Here is a 26584-nt window from a genome sequence, read left to right as displayed (position 1 = left end):
GACACGCCCTTCCTCAGCGGGCACCACCTTCAGCTGGCGGGACCCTGGGACTTGAGAGGAACACCCAGGAATCCAGTTCTCTTTGAGGCACTTCATCGTAGGATGGATTATATTTACCTACTGGTGACTGAGGCCTCGGAAGCATGACCTTGGCCTTCTCTTTTAGGTTTCTGATGGCCACCCTGGATATATGGTCACCAAGGGAAGGGCAGTGAGAACACAGGACAGTGGTGACAGCTAGTTGCTTGATCAATGCTGAGCATGGCTAGAGAGACACACCAGACCGGGGTGGGTCTAGGGAAACAAAGGCAAAGACCAGAGTACAAGCAACCCCACAGTGAGGCCCTCTAGGAAGGTCTGCTCTGAGCAGTCTGAGAGGAGGAAGGTGGCCGGTTGCTCAATGGCCTTCTCCCCTCTTGCCTTTACTGTCACAATGAGGTGGGACCTGGAGACCACCAGTCCCTTCTTCCCCTTCCAATCCGGCATTCCCCAGCAGCACAGAGGGCGGCAACCTTCCAGGGCTGAATTACTGACCCATGTGTCTGGTCCAACACAACACTGAAGACACACATCTCAGGGCAGGGGGAGGGTAGACAGAACAAGCAGTGGGTCTAAAATGTAAAATCCTTAGGTGGTCCTGCCATTCCTCCCTTGTTTCTTTCCACTGGACTACCAAGATTTTTTTCTCCTGAAATATTTATTCTGAAAATCGAGCGTTAATTATTTGTTTCCCCATGTGATTCACGGTAATACTCCCTTAAATAGCAAGCTCCTTTGAAACACTTAAAATGAGTCCACTTTAAAAAAAAAAAAATTCAAGTTACATATCATTTTTTGGGACAATTACAAAAGTTAGACTATCCCTCCCAGAAATCACCTTTTCCTCCAGCCTGTTCCTTTGTCCTCCCTGGAAGAATCTGGGGAGGCGTGGGAGCCAGGGCTGGAGCTCTGAGCACCTGCCATGGAGGGTGCAGGAGGCTGAGTGCAAGTCCACGGCACAAGAACCACTGCAGACTCATTTGGCAGAAGCTCCCGGAAAGCAATCCCCATGTCTGCTTGACTGCCTGTAAAACTCTCCTTTATTTTTTTTTTTCGTCTTCTGAACCCTTTGATAAAGACTCAGGGAACGAGGGAACAAGCAAACAGGGCAGGAAAAGGCTGCCCGAGTCACTCGAACACTGTCCTCTGAACACATACTTCCAAAAAAAAGAGGACCGCAAGAAGAGCATATTTCCAGTGTCCTTTAAAGTCTATTTCAGGAAACACAGAGGGTCCTGAAAGGCCCAACCAGACTTAATGTTTTGCAAGAAGCATCATTGGCATACTGTACCCTCAGATGCATGAAGCCTTCAGGCGCCCCTCCGGGGCCCTGCCTACAGATGTGCGCACAGAGGAGCTGGGGGTCTGACCTGGCCACCCAGCTGGTTCAGCCTCTGCATCAGGAGTCAGCTAGGGTATAATCCAGTCCCCAGCCCGCACAGGGGCTCACCGCTAGGGCTGAGGACTGCTGAAAGGAAGCAGCAGACAGCTGGTCTTCTGAACAAGCCCTAGGATGGGAAGACCCTACCCTCCTTCAGAGAGCCCGAGCCCAGCACAGAGACACCGCTCACCTCTGGAGTGTTCTTCTTGAACTCACGGCTCTGCTCGATGAGCCGCTTTCTTGACTGCTCGCTTTCATCTTGCCGGTTTGCCAATACTGTTGCGGTGGCATCGAGTTCCCTCTGTCAAGAGAAACAAAAAGGGAAGACCGGATTGTAATTACACTCTGAACAGAGGAGAGCGTATTCGCACATGACCAGGACCCCGGGGGAGAGCCTGTGGTGCCAGGGATCACTGCCTTGTGGCCCAGGGGGGACTGGGGACGGGCGGAAATAGGCCCGGGCTCCCATTCAGCCCCACCACCCCGTCCATGCCCCAAACCCGCTCAACTTGACGTGCTGTGTACACACACACACCTCACAAACGGCAGCTTCTACAACACAACATGCAGATGCCTGTTGCTTTGCTAAAACCAGTCAGGCCAGTGCCCAAACGCCATCCCTCCCTAGAGTCGCTCGCTTCTGCTCTTAACAAGCACCTCTTCCTGCCACATCCCCAGGTCCCAGTCCTGCTGCTCCACTTGGGGCATCTTTCTGACTCTCCTTCAACAGTCTGGGCCTAGAGTCTCCTGCAATCACATCTGATTTGCTTTTGTTTAACAAATACTTAGTGCGTTAACTATAGGCATGTTTCAGGACCTGTTAGTCGTTCTCAAGAGGGACCTTAAGAGGCGAGTCCCAAGAATAATGACTTACAGCATTGTATCGACTGGGGAAGTGAAGCACCTGGAAATAGTGTTACCCCTCAACTCTTTAAGTGGCCCCTGGGACTCCTGAGAACCACCAGGAGTGGGTCCCCTGTGAGAAGACTTCTGTCACACACCACAAACTGACACTCAGAGCATCAGAAAGCCTGTGTCCTGGCCTCAGGAGCTCTGGGACGAGCTGCCAAGAGGCTGTGTGTCAAACAAGCCTGCAGCAGATGGGCCCAGGGTGGTGTCCTGGGCAGACAGCAGGAGTGAGAGGACACGTTCCCGAAGCCACTGAGAGGTGCGTTTTCGCTCTGGGTGGCTTCAGCTGCTAAAGACACATATCCTGCTTAGGATCAAGTGGCGGCTCCAAGTGGCTTCTCCATGGTCCAGCCCGTCGCCCCGAGGCCCAGCAGGGCTAAGGATGGTGAGGAAAAACCAAGCTGAAGAGCCATCCACAGACACCCAGGAAGCCAAGAGCCTTCCTCCCCCGCCCACCGCCCACCCGGCTTCCTTTTTGACGGAAGTAACCAAAGGCGTCTGTGGGTCCCTGCTGCTGAGCACTTCATTCGTTCCACTGCGGGGTGGGCCGCTGCCAGACGGGGTGGCAGAGTGCTGGAACAAACATCTAGGGTGCTGTCAACTTGGAAATGGCAGGCAGTTTTTAAAGTGGGGGTGTGGTACGAGGAGATGGGGGAGGTACCACCACACCACTCTCTCTCCCGCCTTCCTTCTCTGCTTCTGGCATCGCGGCAGATCTTGGGCAAGCAAGTCCAAAAGAAAAACGTGGGCTCGATTTCAAGAACAGATGTCAAAGCTACTGCAGAAAAGAGGGAAACACTGCACATTTTGATAGACCACATTTGAAACACATCCCAGTCAAGTGAAGGCAGGGGAAGAAAAGAGCAACCAAAACCAATGTGGCAGCATGGGGATGGAGACAGAGGAGAGAGCAGTCGCAGATAAGCAGAAGGCTTCTCAAAAATATAAACAATCTGGTAAGGAGGAGGACTAAGACATCTATATTTAAGCAGCAGCAGCAGAAGTTATAAAAGGAGATTTCAAGAAAGGGGGAGGAAAAGAAAGGCCAATATTGAAATATGACAAAAAAAGTAAAGTTGATGTTTGGTTCCAATCACACACAGATGCAGAAAACTTAAGGGAAAAACAAAGCGCCTTCAGTGGAGACCCTGCTTCCTGGGAGGGGGCTGTCATCTAGGCGGAGGACATCTGGTGATTCCTGCCACCAGGTGCTGGATGCCGGGGGCTCACGGGTGACTATGGGATCCCAGACCTGACCCTGCCTTCCCGTCTAGTGCGCACGTAGAACATATGGTCTGGGGGTCCCTCTGGGCCCCTCGGTCCCCCATGTGCCCCTCAGGAAGGCTAAGCCTGGCAATGGCCACTCAATGCAAGGCAGACTAACCCACCCCTATCATGGGATGGCAAGGCCAGGCCACCTGAGGTGACCTGCTGCTGGCAGGTGGCGATGCTCAGGGAAGGGGGGCCCACACCCCTTCCCCACACGTGCAGACACAAGCAGGCCCATGTGAGAAACCAACCAGGCTCTCCAAATTGCACCTGGTGTGGCCACCTGCCACCACGGAAACAGACTGGCACAACAAAGAGGAGGGCTAGAGCCTTCACTGCCACGGGGCTTGGCAGCTCAGGTTCAAGGCTCTCAATCCCTGACTGAGTTCCCCGGAGGACATCAAGGCTTTGTAAGAAGGCTCTGGGAACAATGCAAAAGCAGGAGACGGCTTAGACTAGCCAAGTACTGTTTTGTTATCTACACATACAATGTTGCATTACCAAGGGAATTTAATGTTTCAGGGAGGTGGCAGTGGAGGCCTGAAATACAGAACCCTCAGCCCCTGAATCGCTGGTCACATGTCACAAGGAGCATAGTCTCCACATCTGAAAGGCATTAAAAATTCACAAAGAACCAAAAAAAAAAAAAAAAAAATTCCTACATGTACTATATGAGGTGGAATGATATTTGAGATATACTGAAGCAGGAACTTCCCTGGTGGTCTAGTGGTTAAGAATCCGCCTTGCAATGCAGGGGACGAGGGTTCAGTCCCTGGTCAGAGGACTAAGATCCCACATGCTGCAGAGCAACTACTGAGCCTGCATGCTCTGGAGTGTGTGCCACAACTAGAGTGGGTGCACCACAGCTAGAGAGTCTGTGTGCTACAACCAGAGAGCCTGCGTGCCACAGTTAGAGAACCTGCATACCACAACTAGAGGGTCTGAGTGCCATAGCTAGAGAGTCTGCGTGCCACAGCTAGAGGGTCTGCATGCCACAGCTAGAGAGCATGTGTACCACAGCTAGAGAGTCTGTGTGTCACAACTAGAGAGCCTGTGGGCCACACTAGAGTCTGCAAGCCACAGTTAGAGAGCCTGTGTGCCACAACTAGAAGGTCTGAGTGCCACAGCTAGAGGGTCTGAGTGCCACAGCTAGAGAGTGTGAGCCACAACTAGAGAGCCTGTGCATCACACTAGAGAGCCTGCGTGCCACAGTTAGAGAACCTGCATGCCACAACTAGGTCTGAGTGCCATAGCTAGAGAGTCTGCGTGCCACAGCTAGAGGGTCTGTGTGCCACAGCTAGAGAGTCTGTGTGCCACAGCTAGAGGGTCTGTGTGCCACAGCTAGAGGGTCTGTGTGCCACAGCTAGAGGGTCTGTGTGCCACAACTAGAGGGTCTGTGCATCACAACAAAAGATTCCACATGACACAACTAAGACCTGATGCAGCCCACCCCCCCAAAAAATAAATTGAAGCAAAAAAAAAAAAACCAAAGTGCAAAACAGTGCCACATTGTTTAAAAGAGTATCTACACACACGGTTGCATACACTTCAATTGTCTCTAGAAAGATAAACCTGAAACTGTGCTTGGCTCTGAGAGGCCAAGGGAAGGAGGCGACCTGCTCTTCGTGTATCTTTTAGATATTTTGCCACATGCATAAATTACTTGATTGGAAAAACTGCAATACATATTAATTATATATTTATTTATTTATTATATATATATATTTCAAAACTGCTAATGTGAAAAAATGCATACATGTAATTACAGGAACATATTTTACATGCTGCGTCCCATACATGAGTGCACATGGTCTCTGTGTCCACCTGCCCAGGAGCAGAGTCCTGGAATACATGACCCCCTGACTCAGACTGGTGATTCAAAAAGTGAGGCAAGCACGTCCTTTGTCAAAACAACAGCTGTTTCTTACACAACGTGCTGCACATGGGCAGTCTCGGGGCTTGTGAACGAGGAGGAGATGGCTGGTCGCCTAAAACACCACACTCAGTCAAGCCCCAACTTTCCCACGGGAGGGCAGGGGAGGGCATCCTCTCTGAACTACTCAGAACTGTTCTGCGGAAACAACTGCAGACCCAAGTCCCAGGTGATGGAAGTTGGCAGCAAACCCATGGGCTCTGATCAGTGATATTTCCAACTCAGCCAAAAGAGCTTGACAGTACCGATAAAGCATCTTGCAAGAACTGGCACCTGGATGCAGAAACTCTGGAGTTTTCTTTCAAAGTTGTCGTGGGATGACCAATGTCAGGAGGCATCAAGGTCCAGGGAAAGACCCCTGGCTTTGGACACCTCACTCAGGAAACTGGGGACCTGGCCGAAGAGCTGTGGAGGCCGCAATCCTGTTTTCCTTACAGACTCTGACTACCGGGATGTTTTTTTTCCATTTCTAACAGATCCTCAAAGAGCAGAGCCCCCAACACTGGACGTTTCTCTCTGCCTGAACTCCAGCCTCTTAGCCAAGCATTAAAGACTTATTAAACACACACACAAATAAGAAGTGACCATGTAATTTAAAAGAAACTGAGGGACCTTCCCTGGTGGTCCAGTGGTTAACTCTGCCCTTACACTGCAGGGGGTGCAGCTTCAATCCCTGGTCAGGGAAGTTCTGCATGGAAGTTTCTCCCCAAGAAAACACGTGTCTTAATGTCAATGATTTCAGTTTGGAACTGCTCTCCTTCAAAGCGAATGTGTCAGTTGTTTGTCTGTTATAAACTGGGGGGTACCTGCAATGCTGCCGCCACCTTTGTGAGATTCTCTCTCCCTGAAGCCCCCAGGCCACGCCTGCCAGTGCTCTAAGTAGAGGGACACAGGCCCCCTTTTCCCCCAGCCCCACCCCCCGGGGTTGGTGGGTAAAATACACCAGCCAAGTGCATCAGAGTAAAGTATTGTCTTTTCACTGTTGCTAACTTTGAGCCAGAGTTGGTTCATCTGATGCTTCTTTAGGGCTTATCTGTCAACTAATCAACAGCAAATCCTATACAAGAATTTAAAGTGGCTTTACTAGAGAAAATGAGAGCACTTGTGCAAAAGGGGAGAGCCAGCCACGGTTTCTGCACCAAGTAGTCCTCCGAGCATTTTCTGTTTCGTTTCTTGCAGTGGAATCACAGGACAAGTGGAAGCCACTCTGGCTAGAAAGGGGTGAAGGCCCCCAGCCCACTAACCTGCCTCCTTCCGTCACCCACTCCCTGGCCTCCTACAAGGGACACCTGAAGACTCTTCAGAGAACCCTGGCTTTGCTTCTAGGCTCCACACCTGCTGTAACCTGTGTGGTTTTGTCAAATGATGCGCCCTCCCTGGAGATCCCTAAGGGAACGCACCTCCACCTCGAGGCATGGTGAGTACTCCCTTGAGGGGAGCTCTTGGTTCTCTCAGAACCACATGCTTGACCTCAGGCCATTATGCACTGTGCCACCACCATCACCAGCTAGGCCGGGGGCTCCAGCGACGCACAGGCGAATCAGAAGTTGACCCTGACCACCAGGTGCCCACGGTCCAGGGGAGGAGACAAGGCTGGCATGGAAGAGCAACAAGACAGATGGGACCAGACTGGTAGAACAAAAACAGGCAGAGACATTAGATAAGGCAAGACACACTGCCAGCAAGAAAGGGCTCCAGGTTTTCATGAAAGATGCCCATTTCAGCTGAGGCTTGTGGATGGGACAGCCTGAGTTCCCATTACCCTCCACCTCCTCCTCCTCCGGGCTCACTGAGTCTCCAGCACAACCCATGGTTGTGACTAGTGCTGACAGAGACCGTGAACGGGGACTCAGAAGAAGCAGGACCCAGGTCAGGTCCCCCTGGAGAGGTTGGCTTGGGCACTCAAGTGGTGAGAGGGCTGCTGAGAGGGGGCTGGTGCCAGAGTGGACACACCGTGTTCAATTAGAAGTCACAGACAGTGACCAGGACATGATCCACTGTGAGTGGGAACACACACACACACACACACACAATATGCTTATATACAAGATCCCCATGCTATTCCTTATCCTAGAGATGAAAGTGAACTGGTGGGGGCCTCAGGGGGTTGGGGAGGTCCTTTCACCGAATACCCTTTTGTACTTGGCAGATTTTGAACATGTAAATGTAATGACTACTCCTAAAAAGTAAACATTTATCTTTTAAAATCTCATTTTTCCCCCCTATAATGAGACAGGAGCTTTGAAGGACTGATAAGGACCTATGAATGCCTCATGCCCAGCAGAACCCTCCACGTGGTCCCGCAGGAAATGCTTTTTGTTCTGTTCACAGGTATGTGGACGGAGGACAGTCCCTGTTTCAAGGAGAAATTTGCAGAACTCCCTAGGGAAACGTTCATGTTTTCCACTTATTTCATAAGCTTAGCTAGAGAACCAAGTCTGACCCCGTATTTCCCAAGTGTTTCTTCTGACACCTAACCCTTACCCATTGCTTTCCCACTCACCCTCTTGGATTCACCGCTGGGCGACACAAAGATCTGAATTCTGGCTGCAAGACTGTGTCACGCACGTGCTGGGAGGCCGAGGATGGGCAGTGAACATCCCTGCCCAGGAAGCCCCACTGGGAAAGAACAGTGACTCTGTACTCTCTGCAGAATTAGATAGACTCGCACGCGGCCCAGGAGGGTCTCAACGGAAGGCAGGCGGTGCAGGAAAAGGGGATGGGGAGAGGAGCAGAGCCACCAGAGGCAGGACAGCAGGAGGCACCAGCGTGTGAACAGGGAGCTGCGAGGAGGGTCTTTGAATGGGAGACCAAGGTGCCTGGTCCCCTCACGGGTGTTAATCAGCACACAGCTGTAAGTTGATCAGGACACACACACCCACAAACACACCCTGAAGAAAAGGGGACATGTCATCCCCTGCGTAAGCCTTCAGGGGCTTCCCAGGGGGCCTGAATGAGACCACCAGGGCCCCATCCCGCACGCTGGCCTTCCTCCTGCAGCCGACAGGGCGGGGCCCCTCGTTCCCCTCGGGCCCTCAGCACAGGTTGTTCCCTCAGCTTGGAGGCCCTTCCTGTCTCACTCCCAGGAACCTGTCAGAGCTCAGATGCCACTTCCCTGCCCCTCATGCTCTTTACCTCTCTGGAAGGTGTGCACGTAGCCCCCTGACCGGTGCCTCCTGGCAGCGACCCTGGTTTGTAATTGTGTGTGTTCTCTGGGTGCTAGCTTAACACTGCATGCTCTATAGGCTATGAGCTCTGGGAAGGACTGAGCTTGCTTCGCCTGGTGTCGGGGTCTGCCCTCCAGAACTGTGGGCTCTGCACCCAGGGATTCAATTCAGAAGCAATCGAAAATATTCGGGGGGGGGATCCCAGAAAAGTTCCAAAAAGCAAAACTAGAATTCACCACAAGCCCGCAGCTATTTACACACTATTTGCATTGTATTTACAACTATTTACATAGTATTTACATCATATTAGGTAGCGTAAGTAATTTAGAGAAGGTTAAAGTATAAGGGAGGATGTACTTAGGTTATATGCAAATACTAAACCATTTTATATAAGGGACCTGAGCTGACACTGAAGGACTACTATAGTCAGAATTTGCCAAATGAAAGGGTGAGCTTTAAAAAAAAAAGAAAAAGAAACTAAATGCTCTAACAGTTCAGAGTAAGTACAAAAGGGTTCAAAGGAAGAGAGCTTACTTCTGCTTCAGAGAAAATCAGAACAGCTTCATAAAAATAATAGCACCTTCAAGAGAATTCTGGGGTGGGCAAGGATGCACTCCAGACAGAGGGACCAACAAAGGGGGGCAAATTTAAGAACTACAGACAGCAAGGCCTCCAGTGGGAAAGAAAGAGGCTGCCAGAAAAAGCCTGGCTCAGGTACTGACCCTAGAAAGGCTGTGGGGGCTGAGGAGGACGGGGACAAGCTGACAGAGGCACCTTCTTGAAAGTGAGAACAGATAAGGAGGGAGGGCAGGGGCGCCTGGAGGACCCAACCCCTCCTCTCGCTCAGCTTCAAAGGACTGTGGGGGGCTCCCTAGGGTGGTACTGTTTTTTTCTAACAATTAGGATCACCTGACTAAGGGGGCTCATCTCTGCTGAAGCGAGCTCTCCGGGCAGTCAAGGAAATCACTGTCATCAATGCTCCACTATGAGAAGAGGAAACCGGAAAACAGGGACAGGAAAGTCTGTGCCAACAGTGCTTTGGGGACACAGGGAGCCGGAGAGCAGACGTGGGGGGCTCGCTGTGGAGGCCTGGCCCATCAGCAGGGCCTGTGTCAGCTCCCTGTGAGGGAGGTCCCATCGAGCAGGAGGCACTGGGCGGGGGGAGCACCCAGCACAGAGCCCAGCACACGGCAGGTGGGCAGTGCAAGCTGGCAGCGATGGGGTGGGTGGGCGGACGGATGGGAAGTGAGCTCTCTGGGTCAACCACACCCTGGAGGGTCCCCAACCAAGTGTGGCAACATGCCAGAGATTGCCTACAGCTGAAGTTGCAAGTCGTCTGGGGGCTTCATCAGAAACATTGTTTCATTTTCTGACTGACTCCCTCTCTGTATAACAAACTCTAGAAAAATGACACAAATGTACCGATGTGCAGGGCAAGAATAGAGACCCAGAGGTAGAGAACAGACATGGAGCCCAGGGGGAGACAGGGTGGGATGAACTGGGAGAGCAGCACTGACACAGAGACACTACCACCTGTGAAATAGACAGCTAGTGGGAAGCTGCTGGATGGAACAGGGGGCGCTCTGTGATGACCTAGATGGGTGGGGTGGGGGGGAGGCTCCAGAGGGAGGGGATATATGCAGACACATAGTTGATTCACTTTGCTCTACAGCAGAAACTAACACAACATTGTAAAGCAATTATACTCCAATGAAAAAAGAAACATCGTTTCACCCCTTGCAGAAACTGTCAGCTCATCTCCCATCTTAACAGTTTAGAGTCCAGGTGAAGAGAACGCAAACTCTTGGCTGGGTTTCACAGCACAGTGGGGCTCCCAGCACCTAGACAAAGGAGAGGGAACGTCTGGGAACCAGGAATTGGGGAGCGGGTACCTGCAGGGCAGTGCAGAGATTCATTTGCATACAGACTCCCACCACCTTTTGCCTCTAGACCAAGCCAGATCTCTAACTTGGATCAGAACGCTGATGCATGCAGAGCTGCTGCAAGGATTAAATAAGATGAAATGTCTGGTAAGATTGATACTACTAGCGAAAGTAAAAAGTGAAAGTGTTAGTTGCTCTGCGAGATACTATTAGACCCCGCCTTAAATAAAGATTACACTCTCATGTTCGTTTAACTCTTAAAAAAAAAAAAGGTATCATATGTCAAGTACACATCTAGTATGTACTCAGTATTTCTTGATTCTGGGAGATGAGTTGGTATCAACCCCCAATCTAAGAACTTCAAGTGAAACAATTTATTCCAACATACACTTCCTGCCCATGGCCTTCCCACCTGAAGGTGGGCAGGGACAGAGGTGGGGGCAGATTTCTCATATTTTTAAAGAGAAGTTTGCTTGCAGATCAGGTAAATGCGTTATCTATTTGGAAAATAAAACTGAATAAAAATAAATCAATCGGCCTAACAAAAGTACAAGTACAAAGCTTTCAAACAAGCCTTTCTGTGAACTCCTCGGGACAGAGAAATTTCAATAGAGAACCAAGACTTGGTTTTTCGGAGGTTTTTTGTTTTTCACCCCATTGGAAACCCACTAAGCAAAGACAAGAATGCCAGATGTATCCGACAGGCATTGCACTACATGTAACACTTGCCAGACTCTCGTTTGAACAGTGAGACGTGAGAGACAGTGTCTTGGTGATGCATAATGAGACACAGGCGATCAGAGGCCCAGGTCGCTGTGGGCACATGTGGCCCAGGACGGTGCGAGGACAGGAAAGGACGTCCTTTAACCCTAACTAACAGGGTTGTGCTTTACGTTATTAATCAAACCGAATGAAACTGCTGCTATCTGACCAGTTCTGAGCTACAACAACGTCTGTGTCATAAGAAGCATGCTTTATTGCTCTCTTTGGCCACAAGAGTTTTGTTTTGTTGCAAAACAAAAAGTTCTGCGCTAGCAGCCTCGGCTCCAAATGGCAAGAGAGCTTACCCCTCTCTCATCTTGCCCTTCTCTAAGTTGACCAAAAGCCTTCCCACCTGCCCCATGGCACCACTGGGGTTGGTCCTTGACATCTGGTTATCTCACTTTCCTGGGCTATCACTCTCTCCCCTGCTGGTCTTGTTCCTGGGTGAGCCTCTTGTCTTCTGCTCATCCCCTGAGGCCGGAGCCTCCACTTTTCCCCTGCTGAGGTGATTGGCACTCGCTGTCCTGTAGGCCTCTGAATGAAGTTGGGGGAAAGGCAGCCCAGGAGCTTGGCCATGTCACAGATGAGGAGACCAAGGCCAGGCATGGTTGTGAAGTACCTGCTAATAAATGCCCGGGGACGAAGACCCTGGTCTCCACCTCTTTTCTCATTCTCCTTATAGTTGGTACACATTATGAGACAAACTCCAAAACCAAATGGAATCTTATTAAAAAGTTAAAATGTCCATGAAGGCTGATCTGGTTGGGGACGGGGGAGAATCTGTGATTAAAATGTTAATTTCCCTGCCTAGCTTGATGCAACTTGGCCCACTGGTCTGGCTGCTGGACAGGAGACAGACATCAGAAAGAACAGATCCTTGCAAACCCCGGAATTCACAGTGGAGGGAGGTCTCCGGTGGGCTGAGTCATCAACTAATTAATTTTGGAAAACCAGGGACCAATGAATGGGGTGAGGCGAATGAATGGGGATGGCACTCTGCAAAACGGTGGCCACTAGCCACACGTGAATCGAAATGACAGATCCCTCAGTTGCAGGAGCACATGCTGAGGGCTAGTGACAACTGTAGACAACGGTGCAGACACAGACTGTTTCATCAACCCCAGGAAGTTCCGTTGGACAGTGATGGCCTAGAAGGGCTCCCCAGGTTCTGAGGATAACATTATTAACTGTTGCCCCATTTCACAGACTGGGTAATAAACTCATGATCAGATGGCCAGGCTTTGCCCAAATCACAGCACGAATGGGTTGAAGCTGAGATCTTAATCCAGCTCTGGACAGCTAACTCCATGGAAGCCAAGACTCTTGGCGGTAAACAAACCCTGACGATGCCTCTTCCCTGAGCTGTGGCTTAACGCACTTGACTTTCTCCAGGAAGTAGGCCGCGAGGCCATGGGCTAAAAATGAGGTAGGAGCAGGAAAAACGTGTTTCGGCCTCAAAAATAATCACGCCACTGCCAAAAGGAGGGATTCTGATCTCATCTACGCTTTCCTCTGAAAGTATTTGTTTTAGAAATAAGCCTTTAATTTGAGTACTCTGGGAGCCAAAATTTCTGTCTGTTGAAAATATTTATTTCTATTGTTTGGCAGGAATCAGTTTGTTAGGGCACCAGCCACATTGGCAAAGGTTCCCTTCCACTTCTCTGGGAAAACACTTGGCGGCAAATCTATCCACCACCCTGCAGCTCGCTCAGTCTCTGCCGGGGCGCCCCCGGCCACAAACAGCTGCCAGTCCGGATGCGGGCTGGGAAACAAACCCAGTGCACGTGCAAGAACAGCCTTACTTTGGGACTTCCTAGGAATATACAGCTGGGCTTGGTGGCCAGTCAGTTGAATGTGATTTCCAGGAGCAGAAGACATGGAATCCTTCTTAGTTATTCTGAAGACGGTAGAAGACATGGAATCCAACCTGAAAGTTGCTCAGTCGTGTCTGACTCTTTGCGACCCCACTCTATGGAATTCTCCAGGCCAGAATACTGGAGTGGGTAGCCTTTCCCTTCTCCAAGGGATCTTCCCAACCCAGGGATCAAACCCAGGTCTCCCTCACTGCGGGCGGATTCTTTACCAGCTGAGCCACCAGGGAAGCCCAAGAATACTGGAGTGGATAGCCAATCCCTTCTCCAGCAGATCTTCCCAAGCCAGGAATCGAACCGGGGTCTCCTGCATTGCAGGTGGATTCTTTACCAACTGAGCTATCAGGGAAGCCATGGAACCCAATACCGGGTGATTTTTCACACAGCCCTGTCTCACCCAGCATTAGTGGAGTCTAAGAAGTAGCAGAATTTGGGGAAGAGCCAGCTCCATCCTGCTTACAAAAGTCTGGAAAGGTCACCAGAATGCCCTAAACCTTGGTTTTCTCATCTGTAAAATATGCCACCTACCCTGGCTGGAAGTGTTACTGGAAAACTGTATGACATAAAGAATAAGAAAAAACTCTTAAAGAAGTTTCACAGAGATGGTAGTTCTTATTTTCTCCTGCGAGGATAAAGTATGTTCTGATTTCCTCACTTAGCTCCCTTTTTTATACACTACGGGGGTGGAGGGGGGCTTAAGAGACAGATCATGAAAGTTAAAAGCTATCACAGTTATAGGTGAAGTGCTAATAACTTCATTTTGAAACTGTCGGGTTTGGTTTTTTTTAAATCACAGCTGTGGCTTGCACTAGAACTCTACCTGTAGCTGTGCTCCCTTCTCACATTTTAATTAGCAAATAAAAACTCCAGAAAGCTCTCCAAATGTTTTTGCCTGGAGTTTATAAGTAAAAGTTGAACGATGCCAAGTGGCTCCTGGGGGAAACCAAACCTGAAACAGACATCTATCAGCAAAGCAGAGCAGGTTCATTTGAATAGCTCAAGTCAGGCCAAGAGATGCCACCTCTGAGCCAGCTTTGATTTTATTTCTGCAGGGATTTATGTTCAAGGTTTTTGGTGCCGTGTTCAGCAAGTGAGGTTTACGATATCCTGCCATTGGCTGAGAGCTGCTGCCGGCCAGATGGCCCGGCAGAATGACACTTGTGTGGCAGATAGAATGAACGTCGTGTGTGATTTCTTCGCTCTCTCCCAGCACCAGAGCGGCTGGTCGCCATCACTAGGGGACCTGGGTGCTGTGCACCAATAGGTGACATCACAGGAGGGCTGAAGGTGCTGAGAGCAGGGGTAAGATTTTTAAAGGGGCCATTTAATTCCCCAAGGAGTTTCACCTCTGACTATGCTAGAGGGACACCTGGGGAGAGAAAAAAAAGGGGGTTAGCTGCCCTGGAAATGCTGCTGCCAGTCTGGCCACTCTGGGCACCAGAATGGCAACACCAGTTGCTGGCGCAATCCATCCTGCTGGGGGAGCTTCCTAAAAACAGTTGGAGGGGCACTTTAAATCAGACTATATAGAGTCAGCTGCAGAGCTATTGCTCACTATCTAAGTCCCAGGAAAGGACAAGGACACACAAGAGACCAGCATAATCACAACAATCTACTCCCGACTCTGGAGTGGGTTCCAATACTCACTCACACCCACCGCCCTCAGCCAATGCAGCCCCAGCGCCCTCCAAGCTCTTGCCTGGTGTGGACGGGTGACTCCGCGGTCTCCCTAGTGCCCCACAGGGAGTAGGGTAGGAGAGGGGGCTAGTTCTTGAGGCAAAAAAATCAATGCCTGTTACAAAACATTCTCAATCTATGACCTCTCCAAGCTCAAGGTCTCACACCTGTTTCACCCTAATGCTAGATGCTATTTCTTAACTACACAGACATTAAGAAGATTTTCTTGAGCTTGGTAAAATGCAGCCACTTGTTTGGCCCTGGAATGACATCTCTCTGCACCCTCCGTTCTTGGTTCTCTGTGTGACTTCTTGAGGGGCAACAGGGAGCAGAGGATCCTGCCTGACCTGGTTTGGGGACAAACGGCAGCTCCCAGTAGAGTACAATTGATAAAAGGACAACCTCCCACCCCACGGCCCTCTGGGTAATACCAGTCAGAGGCCTGGACCCTGGGGCACTGCCCATGCAGCCTCAGAGGCAACACTGGCTGAATGACCTTGGTCACACTCTCTGGCCCTTTCTCTGCCCACATCATCCCATTACAGACAGTGATGTACAAGCAGCAGCCACTGTCTTCTTTACCAGCAAACATTTGGTCCTGACAGGCTAACGTAAACAAAAAGGAAATATTGCCATATATTGGAAACGATAATAGAGCTCTTCAACCATCAAAAGCAAAAGCAATCAATTGTGTTCCCTGCATACTCGACAGACTAAATCTGGAAAGCACACCAGTGTATTTATTCGATCAAGATTTTCAACAAGGACTAAGACAAAAGAGGATTTTTTGCTTTACTAAGCTACACCCCATCCCTAAGGGTCTGCTTAGTGGGTTTCAATGGATTTCAAATCAACAGGTTTCACTGGATTTCTATACATCTGTATTAAACTAAAGAAACTGCACGTAATTACTGACAGCAGAGGCTCAGCATGCCAGGCTGCAGGGGAACCCTTGAACTGGGGAGGTCTGGTAAATCACAGGCGGACCATGAAGACTCCACCTGCACCCCTAAAGACTCTCAGGGGAAAGGATGTGACTGGTTTCAGAGATGGCTGGATCGAGTGTGCATGCCTGTGTCAAACAACAGCCAGTGGAAACCAAAGGTTTCTTTCCCTTAGAACAGCCACTCAGCCCAAATGCCTCAGGATTCTGCCCACCCCCCACCCCTCACCCCCAACTCGGTTGGCTTATCCACCCAGCAGGGGCATTCCCAAGCTTCTCATGACAGGGCACAAACCACATGCCGGTGCTCAGAGCTCACAACTGAGAAAGATGACCAGGTGCTATGAGTCAGGATGTGCCAGGAGCGGTTCTGAGACAGCTGGGAGTTGAGAGGAGAGACAGGACCTTCTGTTGGGAGAATCGGGGAATACTTCATAGGAGAGGTAGTAACAGACAGCCCCAAGGATGCATGAGATTTCATTGCGGGGAGAGGGGGAGAGGGGGCTCCAGAAGGCACAGGATGGGCAGAGAGATGTAAAAAAAACAGCTGCAGCTACAGCTTATCAACTCATGCTTTACACCCCACGTCATTTTTCATCACCATGGTGATGTGACAACAGCCATCACACCCGCTCCACTGATGAGCAAGGACACCAAGGTTCAGAGGTGAAGGGAACCTTCATGTGTGGTTGAGATTACGCATGAATGGAGTGAGACGTAAAAGGCCATGTTTTCTGCACTGAATGCTGCTCCCTCCGCTGCAGAAGAACACTCTCAAAGGGCACTGGGCTTGAGGCTGATGTGGGGATGGTGGGCTCCGAGGACCCAACAGGGGGATCTCCAGGGTTCCTGCCTCTTCTAAGCTCTGTGATTATGTCCTCATGGTAGAGCTGGGGATCCAGGTCTTCAAGTCCCCCGGCCTCCCTTTTCTGTGTCCTTGTCACCCCCAACCCCCTACCGCCGGGGGTGGGGGCAGTTCCCTTGGCTTATAGGTGAAAAAAGGCAAGACACTGGCAGCTCCTGGTTATCTGCCGGGTCACTAAGGCAGGACGTGGGTCTGGGAACAGTCTGGGGGCACCTCGTCAGAGCCTTCAATGTGCATCAGGCTCTGCATTGAATCCATGTGCGGCTGCCTTGCTAGGCTACTGATGATCACTTTAGAAAGCTCATTCTGGCGGTGACAGGAAGAACAGATTCAAGTGAGGAGAGGATGACAGCAGGTCGTGTGTGTGTGTGTGTGTGTGTGCATGTGCGTGTGCACTCAGTTGTATCCAACTCTTTGCGACCCCATGGACTGTAGCTCACCAGGCTCTTCTGTCCATGGAATCTCCCAGGCAAGGATACTGGAGTGGGTGGCTATTTCCTCCTCCAGGGGATCTTCCTGACCCATGGATCAAACCCATGTCTCCTGCAGTGCAGGCGGATTCTTGACCTGCGCCAGAGCAGGTCATGTGGTTCAGCAAAGAAGCCATGGGGCAAGGAATGTGGCGGCCAAGGGTGAGAGAGAGCCAGCCTAGCCACCCCATAAAATCCGCAGTGAGGTCAAGAAAAGGGAAAGGAACAAGAAAACGTCTCTAAGTGAGTCCTGAATCAGCTTCAGTGAACAAAGTAATACAGGAAGCCGCTGCAAGAAGGGAAAATAGGATATACTAAAATGGAATTAGGAGCCTGGCACTGAAAGTCAGCGGGGACTTTCTCCGCCCAGGCTGCTGCCAGCTTCTGCCCTGATTTCCCTCCCTACCTCCTGCCACCCCGGCTTCACATGCTCGTGGGGGTCCTGGAGCCAATCGGCAGCGGACCTGTCAAATCTGACTGCTGGAATAAAAATGGAAAGGCCGAGTGGCAGCCGTAACATGGAATTTCCTTGTTTTTATTAGTTTAAGGCTCTTAAAGAGTAACTTTTACATTGGGGAAAACTTTTCAAATATGTACTACTTGCAACTTAGATCCAGTTACCTCTCACATGTTTTCAATCATTCTGCTTGCCAATTTCACTAGTTATCAAAAGACATTTGTGGTTTAAAGCAGGGGAACGGGCTTCCCCCGCCCTGCACATCTGCCCTTCCCGTGCTGACCTCACCCCGCTGGATCCTGGGCCCGGCCGGCTGCCAGAGGCCCAATGGGGCAGACGGGGGCGCGCTACTGATCCCACAGCTGGAGGGAGGTGAGATGGATTACTCTACAGCGCTGCTACCACAGGGACACCTGGGTATGCTTTTTTTTTTAAGCAAAAACTATTGATAAAATCCAGCTTTTTTGCATTACTGTTGCTACTTAAATGAATCCAGAAAGGAAAGTTTCTGCTGAAACGCGCACACACTAAAATAAACGGGGGTTCCCCAGTTTTCGATTCTTACAGCTAAACCTTCTGAGATCTGGGGATGGAAGGGGAGGGGGGTAGTGGTGCTGCGTTCTTGGTGTTTTTCAACACTGAAGCCGGGCATGAAAGAGTCGAGTGTTTACGATGCCCCCACGTGCGACCCTTAAACCAGCATAACGAAGGAAGCCTAACTCGCTCTTCACTGTTAGAATTCTCCTTGTTAACTGACAGCAGAATCCCCAGACTCCTAATAAACGGCCTCTTGTCCTCTCCTGGCTATGTTAATCCAGCACGCCTGGGAGTGGCCGATCCTTCAAGGTGTCAAACCACAGGTGTCTATCGTGGAATGATGTGGAGTTCCAGGCTGTCACTCAGAGGACAGAGATGGGCGGAGGAAGTCTGACACCCCATTCCAAATAAAAATGAAACCCAGACAGTGCCCTACATGGTTTACTTGGTATAAATTCAGAGGAAGACCTAGGAGCACAAGAGGCAATTGGGTGGGTGCGCTGGCTGAAAGGAGGCTGCCCTCTGGGTACCACCTGCTCCCCACAGAGCAGCATGGGTGTGATCTGCTTTGTCCCACAGGCAGCTCAGAGTCCCCCATGGAGCCTAGTGGCATCTCATTCTTCACGTGGACCAAAGGCTGGCCTTAGGCATAAAGGACAATACTGACAGCTCATGAGAAATCAGTGCCAGTGGGTCACGGCTAGTTGTCTGGTGTGAATAAGTACTTTCTCCCCGTAAAGACAAAGGGCAAACAGACCCTCTGAAATAGAGAGGAAAAAAAAAAAACATATTCAGCTTGTTAGGGACAGGCTCCAAATTTCTGGCACAAACATTTATTTTTAATCGAGCCAATTTTTTTTTTCCAAATTTGAAACCTGTTAATTCCATGACTGAGAATTCATCAAGTTTCAGACTGGAATTAATTTTAGCAACGGCTTTATACCAAAAATATTAGTCGATGGAGATGTGTAAGTGGCCTCGCTTCACACACTGTCACTGGAAAGTCTGCATGTTCTCGTTCTCGTTCCTTCAGACTGTGGGGTTCATGCCAACAGGGCGGGGCAGGGGGAGAGAGGGGAGGGTGAACTTGAAGTTGGTGAGCTCCCGACCTGCTCCCGAGGGGCCCGCAGAGGAGTTGGGGGAGGCCACGCTAGCAGCCTGGGTGCTCGCTGGCCCCTTGGACACAAGCTGACTCTGGTTACTTTGACCCCTCCCCAGTCAGGGAGGGGACTGTCACCGCACACATCCTCCCACCTTCCAACAAGTGCTTGTTGACGACACACCTACTACGGGCAGGGACTGTCCCCCCCAGTGCCTGGCAGTTCTGGCTCCCCTACCGGAGTCCTTTCTCAGACATCACTGCTATCACAAACATCCCTGCCCCACAGTGGAAAGCCTGCTGCATGGCTTCAGGCAAGCTGGAAATCAGGAGGCTGTTGATGGTGGTCTGCTCACAGTATCCTGCCTCACTGTGTTGGTGACACAAGGAAACATGGCCCCAGAATCCTCAGTAATTTTGTCCTCTTACTCACCGCCACCACTGCCATGATTAGGCTGCAGCCATCACCTCATCACTGATTCTGCCCGAAAACTCCCTCAGGTGCTGCAACGTCCTTTGGAAGCAAGCTTGACGGGCACCTCCCTGCAGGAGCCACTTGAGTCCCATCCTGAGGGCTTCAGAATTCCCATCGCTCTCTCAGTCTACCTACCCTAGATTCTTTAAGAATGTGGATTTCTCTTGCCCTTCGAGGCTGAGCCAAGAAGTCCTTCTATGGAGCAGCCACTCAGCAAACCTCATGGAGAGGCTCCCACCCGTGGATGAACACTCTGACCCAAGCCTCCACATCCTGTCTCTTCTCCCTGCCACTCCAGGCCTCAAAGCGCAGCCAGCACCACAGGGCAAGCTCAGTGTTCCAACGGCCCAGCAATTCTCATCATGGCTATATCGGGGTGGCCTGCTGAGGAGTTTCACCTTTTCCTGCAAATCTCCAGAAAAAAAGCATTTCCCACATAAGTTCTAAAATTTCTAAAATGACCAGCCTTGAAGAAGCCTGAAAGGTCGCCCAGGGCTCAGCCGGGATACAAAACTCACAAAGGCCACCGTTCCGGCAAAAAGAGCATCTGGTGGGACAGCGCAGCAGAGCACAGGCTAGGGCTGCAGAAACTATGCTTCAGCTGGAAATCAAACCAGGTCCTCATCTCCAGGGTTGTCCACTCAAAAGATATCCATTGGGAGCCCCCAGAACGCTCACACAGTTCCCCCTTTCCAGTAGCCTTGCCTCCCACTGTACGATTTACCCTCTTGGGGTTTTATTTAAGGCTGGCACTAAAGCATGCCACGACTTGGGAATCTAAGGGGCCACAAAAGTCCAGAAATTGCTCTGTACTTGAGACGGCATTGCCAGAGCACCTCTACGAGCTGGGCCATAACTCACGCTCCTCTGCGGGCTGGCGTGACATTCTGGTCACACCTTGCACAAATTTCTGAGGAATGGTGATACTTCTGAACTTCTGCACAGATTTAAAAAAAATTTTTTAAAGCAATCAACACCATCCCCACGGAAGACGTTTTCCTACCTGGCAGCCTGACCATGGCGATGACACGCTGAATGCGTGCAACCTCCTAGACGTGCAGAGCGGAGACATGGGCCCGACGGCGGAGACGTGGGCCCAACGGCGGAGCCCACTTTGGAGCAGAGGATTTGCCACTTATTTACAACATCCCCAAAGCGGTTCAGATTCTAACCTGAATATATATTTCACACAGTACCCAAACTTTTAAATATCCACAAGAAGATTTCATTTTTATAGGCAATAAACATTAAATCTAAAGGACTGGAACATAAAAAGTGTTTTAATACCATATAAATCACCTTTCCCTAGACAGACTACATCTCCGAGGGCTTTAAGGACTGCGATATAAATTTTTATGGCAAATTATCTACATAGAAATTATCTGCACGAGATGCACTTTCACTTTCCTTCTCATTTACATACTGCTGACAATCTTCTCCATCACAGAGGCCGATCCACTGTGCGGGATCCAATGGAGGGGAGAAAGACCAGAGCTCAGGTTTACATACTGCTGACAATCTTCTCCATCAGAGGCCGACCCACTGTGTGGGATCCAATGGAGGGGAGAAAGACCAGAGCTCAGGGGGAAGGAGCTCTCCCTTCTTTCCTTCTGCCCCTCATCTTCATTTGATGCAACTAGGTCTGACTGTCTTTCTGCCAAAGAGTCGTTGGCTGACCTGAAACCCACACAGGGTATCTCTGGTAGAATGATGAGAGGAATGTTCTTGGGCCGGACCCCAGACGGTGTCCCTCCAAGCTTTTCTTGGGCCAGGAGCCAGCATGGTTCCACAGCCTTGGAACTGGTGTTTTTAGAACTTTCCGTGGATAAGGCAAGTCCTCATCCACAAAAGCACCCATGTAGTTTTGTTTTCTGGATTAAAATTGCAAGAGGAATCCCAATAAAAGGAAAAAACAAGCATTCTTCTACCAGAGATTAAAATATGATAATGAGATCAACACACATTTTATTATATGAGTGAGTTATAAAGTTTACAACCTGCCCCCCAAATTCAAGGAGATGGAGAGTGTCTGCTCCCTCAGAGAGTTATTTTCTAGTAAGAGAACAAGGAAAAGTAGCAAGTGTGCCTGCTTTTAGGCCTGCTATTAATCTAAGCCAGCTGTCCGAACAAGGAAAAAGAGGAAAAGTTTCTGGAACTAGTCTCCCCCTTGGTTTTACTCATATAATAAATATTAAAGTTAATTTTTGAGCCTTTCATCTCGGATAGTTTGAGGTCCTTTCATGGTCTAAAAATTTAAATACAGCTCTCCTTTATTTTCTTGCGGGGCCTAATTAAACAAAGATAGATTTAGCTACGCAAAACCCTGCACCAAAAATGAAAAGAAGCATTCTGGCAAATGGACACCCACCTTAACTGACTCTGGCTTGGACATATGTGCATTAACAACAGACTGATAGGAAGGGAAAGGGCATTTGAACCACGTTTTTCAATTAAATAGTCACATTCTCATGAAATAAAAATCCATATAGATTTTTAGGCTGCATATATATAACATGGTAATGACCAGCCTATTTCCTCCGGCTCATTACAAAATTTTCTTATTGAAGTGGCAATTTCTGCCCTGGACATCTAAATGAGGGTAATTAGAAGCCCACAGTAAGTTTTGAAAAACGGGAAAACCAGAAGACACTCTGGGATATGGTGCCAGAAACACTCTGTTTCGCAAATGGAGGAGGTAACATTTTCTCTCTAGATTAAAAGACACTTGAAGTCAGCTAACAGCAGCTTGTGTGATCTTATTTAAAATGTGCTAAACCATCACACTACTTCACTAAATGGGAGAAAAAGGAGCAATACTGGCCCTAAAATTAAAAGAATCTGACCAACCATCAGCTTCTAGACGCAGTTTTCTTCAGAAGTCCAATTGCCCCTAGCTTGCCGGCAACCAGCCAGAGCAAAGAGGCGGACAGAAAGAACGTGGACAAACTCTCCACTGAAACTCAAAAAATATGCTCCAGGATCTGACTCATTCAACAAGCCCTGAATGAGTTGCTCACCTGTGACAAGTCAATTTGTAGGAACAAAAAGCTAAAATGGCCACTGCCCTACCCACCCAGAGGTTCCAGTCCACAGTATGCAAAACAAAAGATACAGCCCAGATAATTAACAGCAACAACCACAACAAAGCCTTTGAACTAATTCAATCTAACATTTATTGACACTCTGAAGTGGAGGAGTTGAGGAAAAAAACGAGCAGATGCTCTCCATACAAAAATTCAACGCCTACAACAACTGTTTTAAAAAACAAAATGTCACCATTTCTTTGAATTTAGGGGGAAATAAATATAAAGGACTACTGCCCCCAAGACCAATCAGTCCTACAGGAAATCAACCCTGGATATTCACTGGAAGGACTGACGCTGAAGCTCCAATACTTTGGCTACCAGATGCAAAGAGCCAACTCACTGGAAAAGACCCTGATGCTGGGAAAGATTGAGGGCAGGAAGAGAAGGGGACAACAGAGGATGAGATGGTTGGACAGCATCACCGACTCCATGGACGTGAGTTTGAGCAAACTCCAGGAGATAGTGAAGGACAGGGAAGCCTGGCGTGCTGCAGTCCATGGGGTCATAAAGAGTCGAACGTGACTTAGCAACTGAACAACAATTGCCCCCAAGATCACCATTGAACCCAACACCCCCAAATTTGGAATTGAAGTAAGTCTGAACGTCTGTTCTGAGCTGGAAGGAGATCCAGTCCCAGACTCCGGGGTGCATTCCAAACAGTCAGTCTCCCTGCGCTGCAGCTCTAAATGATATGATTGAAGAAAGTGTTTCTAGTGTTTACATCTAATAGTTAAATGTCTTTGAGAAAAGAATTATAGGATCTGCAGTAATTCTAAAACCTACCTCCATAAGAAAGTGTTCAAAATGCAATACAAAAACATTATTTAAAAAGAAGAAAAAAAAATCTGCAAATCTGCTAAATAATCTAACACGAAATAAGAATTAAGACATCCTACTTAAGTGACAAAGAAGAGTCAAAAATAAGAAGCAAGCAACAGCTTAAACGATGTCAAGCCACACTTCAGAAATAAAAAAGATCTCATGTTCGCGTGTAAAGTGAGAAGGGGTAGATGGTAAAAACCATAGCCATGGAAAGGTTCAAGATTAACATGGCCAATTCACTAAATAAATAACGATTAAATCATAGTTCAAAGCAATGAGTGCAAACGCACAAACAGAATTGATCTTCTACTTTTCCAGCCAAACCTTTATATAAATGTTTTATATAAGAGACCCACCATCTTGCTTCATGCTGATCCACAAAAGTAGCGGCTTAAAAACATAAGGGGCACATTTTGCTCTAATCCCAAGATTCAGTCTAGTGTAGGGCTCTGCCAGGCAGTCTGCACCCTCCAGCCCTGTCTCCTGCCCAGGGTTGTCCAGCTGGTTCTGAGCCAAGGGAGGCAGGTAGGGGAGGGGAGGGGGGAAGAGAGAGGAGAGATAGAGATAGGGGGGAAGATAGAGCTGGGATTTCAGTTCCTCTGGAACTGATGGCCTTCCCTCTCTGACCTGGGCCCTCTTACCCCTTGTGCCAGGGTGGGGTTCCTGTTCTGAGCAGACAGACTCTGGATCTCTGAGTACTCACCTGTCTCCTGTCCCACTAACTAGGCCTCCTTGATACTAACACCCATCCATCTGCAACCCCACGTTTTTCCTAATGCCTTCCTTCTTCCAGTGCATTCCTGCCGCCGGCGTCCCCTCTCCACCCTACCATGTGTCAGCAGGAATTGTTCTACTGTCAGGGCAGCTGTGTCTCTGCCGCACAGACCCTGGAGCCCTGTCTAAGCTAAGCGGGGGTGGAAAAACTTGGGTTTCCAGAAGACAGCATCTCCCATCATTTGGGTTCAAAGAGAGTTTCAGTGCCTTGCGTGCAACCAGCAAAAATATGGTATTTGCAATTCCAAGTTTCCTTCTTCTGAGAAATTATTTCCTGAACACTTCACAAGCACTGTATGTCTTAGAAGAAAATTCTGGTGTACTCCTCTCAAGTCTATTTTATGAATCCTTTAAAGCTTGTCGGGCTTCCCTCATAGCTCAGTTGGTAAAGAATCCACCTGCAATGCAAGAGACCCTGGTTCGATTCCTGGGTCAGGAAGATCCACTGGAGAAGGGATAGGCTACCCACTCCAGAATTCTTGGGCTTCCCTTGTGGCTCAGCTGGTAAAGAATCCTCAGACAATGAGGGAGACCTGGGTTTGATCCCTGGGTTGGGAAGATCCCCTGGAGAAGGGAAAGGCTACCCACTCCAGAATTCTTGGGCTTCCCTGATGGCTCAGCTGGTAAAGAATCCTCGGGCAATGCGGGAGACTTGGGTTCTATCCCTGGATTGGGAAGATCCCCTGGAGAAGGGTACAGCTATCCACTCTAGTATTCTGGCCTGGAGAATTCCATGGGCTGTATAGTCCATGGGGTCGCGAAGAGTTGGACACGACTGAGTGACTTTCACTTTCACTTTAAAGCTTATTAAAATGAAAAACTATAAAGGACAGGGGGAAAAAAGCCTAATGTGTACCTGAAGACAAGGTTTTGTGAGACAAGGGAGAAGGCATCGGATGGGGGACAGGGGATGAAGGCGATGCTCTTCCAGAAACCATCCTGGTGGAAAGATTCTCTCTCTTTGAGCATTAGTTTTTTAACCCGCAAAAGAAGAGTGACAGTAATTCTGTAGGATTTTTTGAGGACTGATTATATTCAGTAAACATTAATGACCAATTTCTATGTGCCAGATCCTGGGGAGAAAGGAAAAACTGGGCTTCACTCATTCATTCATTCATGCATGCATGCAGTTTGGGAGTTGAAATGATCAGAATCAATGAGATAGTCAAGCTAACAGTATAGATAGGGAGAAGGACAAACCAAAGGTGTTAAACATTTATTTAGAAGTAATTATGAGTATACAGATACCTACAAGCCCAGAAACAAATATAAATTTCATTTATTATCCAGTGGAATTGAAAGAGACAAAGCACAGTACAAGGAAAACACTGAAAAACGTTTAGTAGTGTTAGTCACTCAGTTGTGTCCGACTCTTTGCAACCCCATGGACTGTGGCCCGCCAGGCTCCTCTGTCCATGGGATTCTCCAGGCAAGAATACTGGAGTGGACTGCCATTCTCCTCTCTAAAAAATGTTTACTGAACTTACTGACCTAACCCTCAATGAGCTTTATCCTTTAAGTCCTGAATTCAACTTCACACGTCAATTTCTTGGCATTGGATGTATTCTCCTGGGGTGAGCATGCATAGCGGGCACATAACCAGAAGACACCTAAGAACTGTAAGCTTCAAGGCAAAATAAAGGTCATTTCCACCACCAGGTACAGAGGTGGAATTTAGTTTTTTGGTCCATGGATACTAAGAACAAGAAATGACATCGGAGAACAAGTTCCAGAGGAGGACACTTGCTTTACTGGCTTGTACACATGGGTGGCAGTTGTGGGTTCGGCCCTGCCCATGGGCTCTTCCCCAAGGCCGCATCCGGGTCTGGGGACATCTATGGCCTTGGGTTCATGCGAGTGCTCCCAACACTGATCCTGAATGGCTCTCACCCACCCCTGTGCACACACAATTCAGAAAGAGAGGTGACGAGAAGTGAGTGGTTGCAAAGACAAGTGAGATTCTTCCCACGTTGGGAAGAGGGGAGGAAGGCCAGGGGACCTCCTAGAAACTTCCACCAGCGGAAGCTTCCCCTGCTGCGCCCACTAGCCCAGAGGTGATGACTCCCAACAGCGTCCCTCACTGACCCTGTTGGCAAGGACACACATTCCCGGGCACAATTGCTTTCCCTGATCCACAGTTGGGATGGGGTGGAGGCTACATTGTG

At 49.3% G+C, this 26584-nt stretch overlaps 1 protein-coding gene across 46 annotated transcripts in view; it reads right to left on the bottom strand.

The window, feature by feature from the left end:
* Positions 1-26584, bottom strand: part of CUX1 (cut like homeobox 1) — a 349540-nt gene that overhangs the window by 271793 nt on the left and 51163 nt on the right. For 45 of the 46 annotated variants that reach the window (XM_081557760.1, XM_081557761.1, XM_081557764.1 and 42 more), the window contains exon 2: positions 1611-1721. The exons of the other annotated variant lie outside the window; for it this stretch is intronic. In XM_081557760.1, coding sequence (XP_081413886.1) covers positions 1611-1721 — 111 coding nt within the window. The remainder of the gene's footprint in view (positions 1-1610; positions 1722-26584) is intronic. 46 annotated transcript variants of the gene reach the window in all.

This window comes from Giraffa tippelskirchi, chromosome 13 (genome assembly GCF_054371585.1).
Source record: "Giraffa tippelskirchi isolate mGirTip1 chromosome 13, T2T-mGirTip1v1.2.pri, whole genome shotgun sequence".
Lineage (NCBI taxonomy): Eukaryota > Metazoa > Chordata > Mammalia > Artiodactyla > Giraffidae > Giraffa > Giraffa tippelskirchi.
Note: the sequence above shows the minus strand (reverse complement) of the source record. Positions and strands in the feature narration are given on the sequence as shown.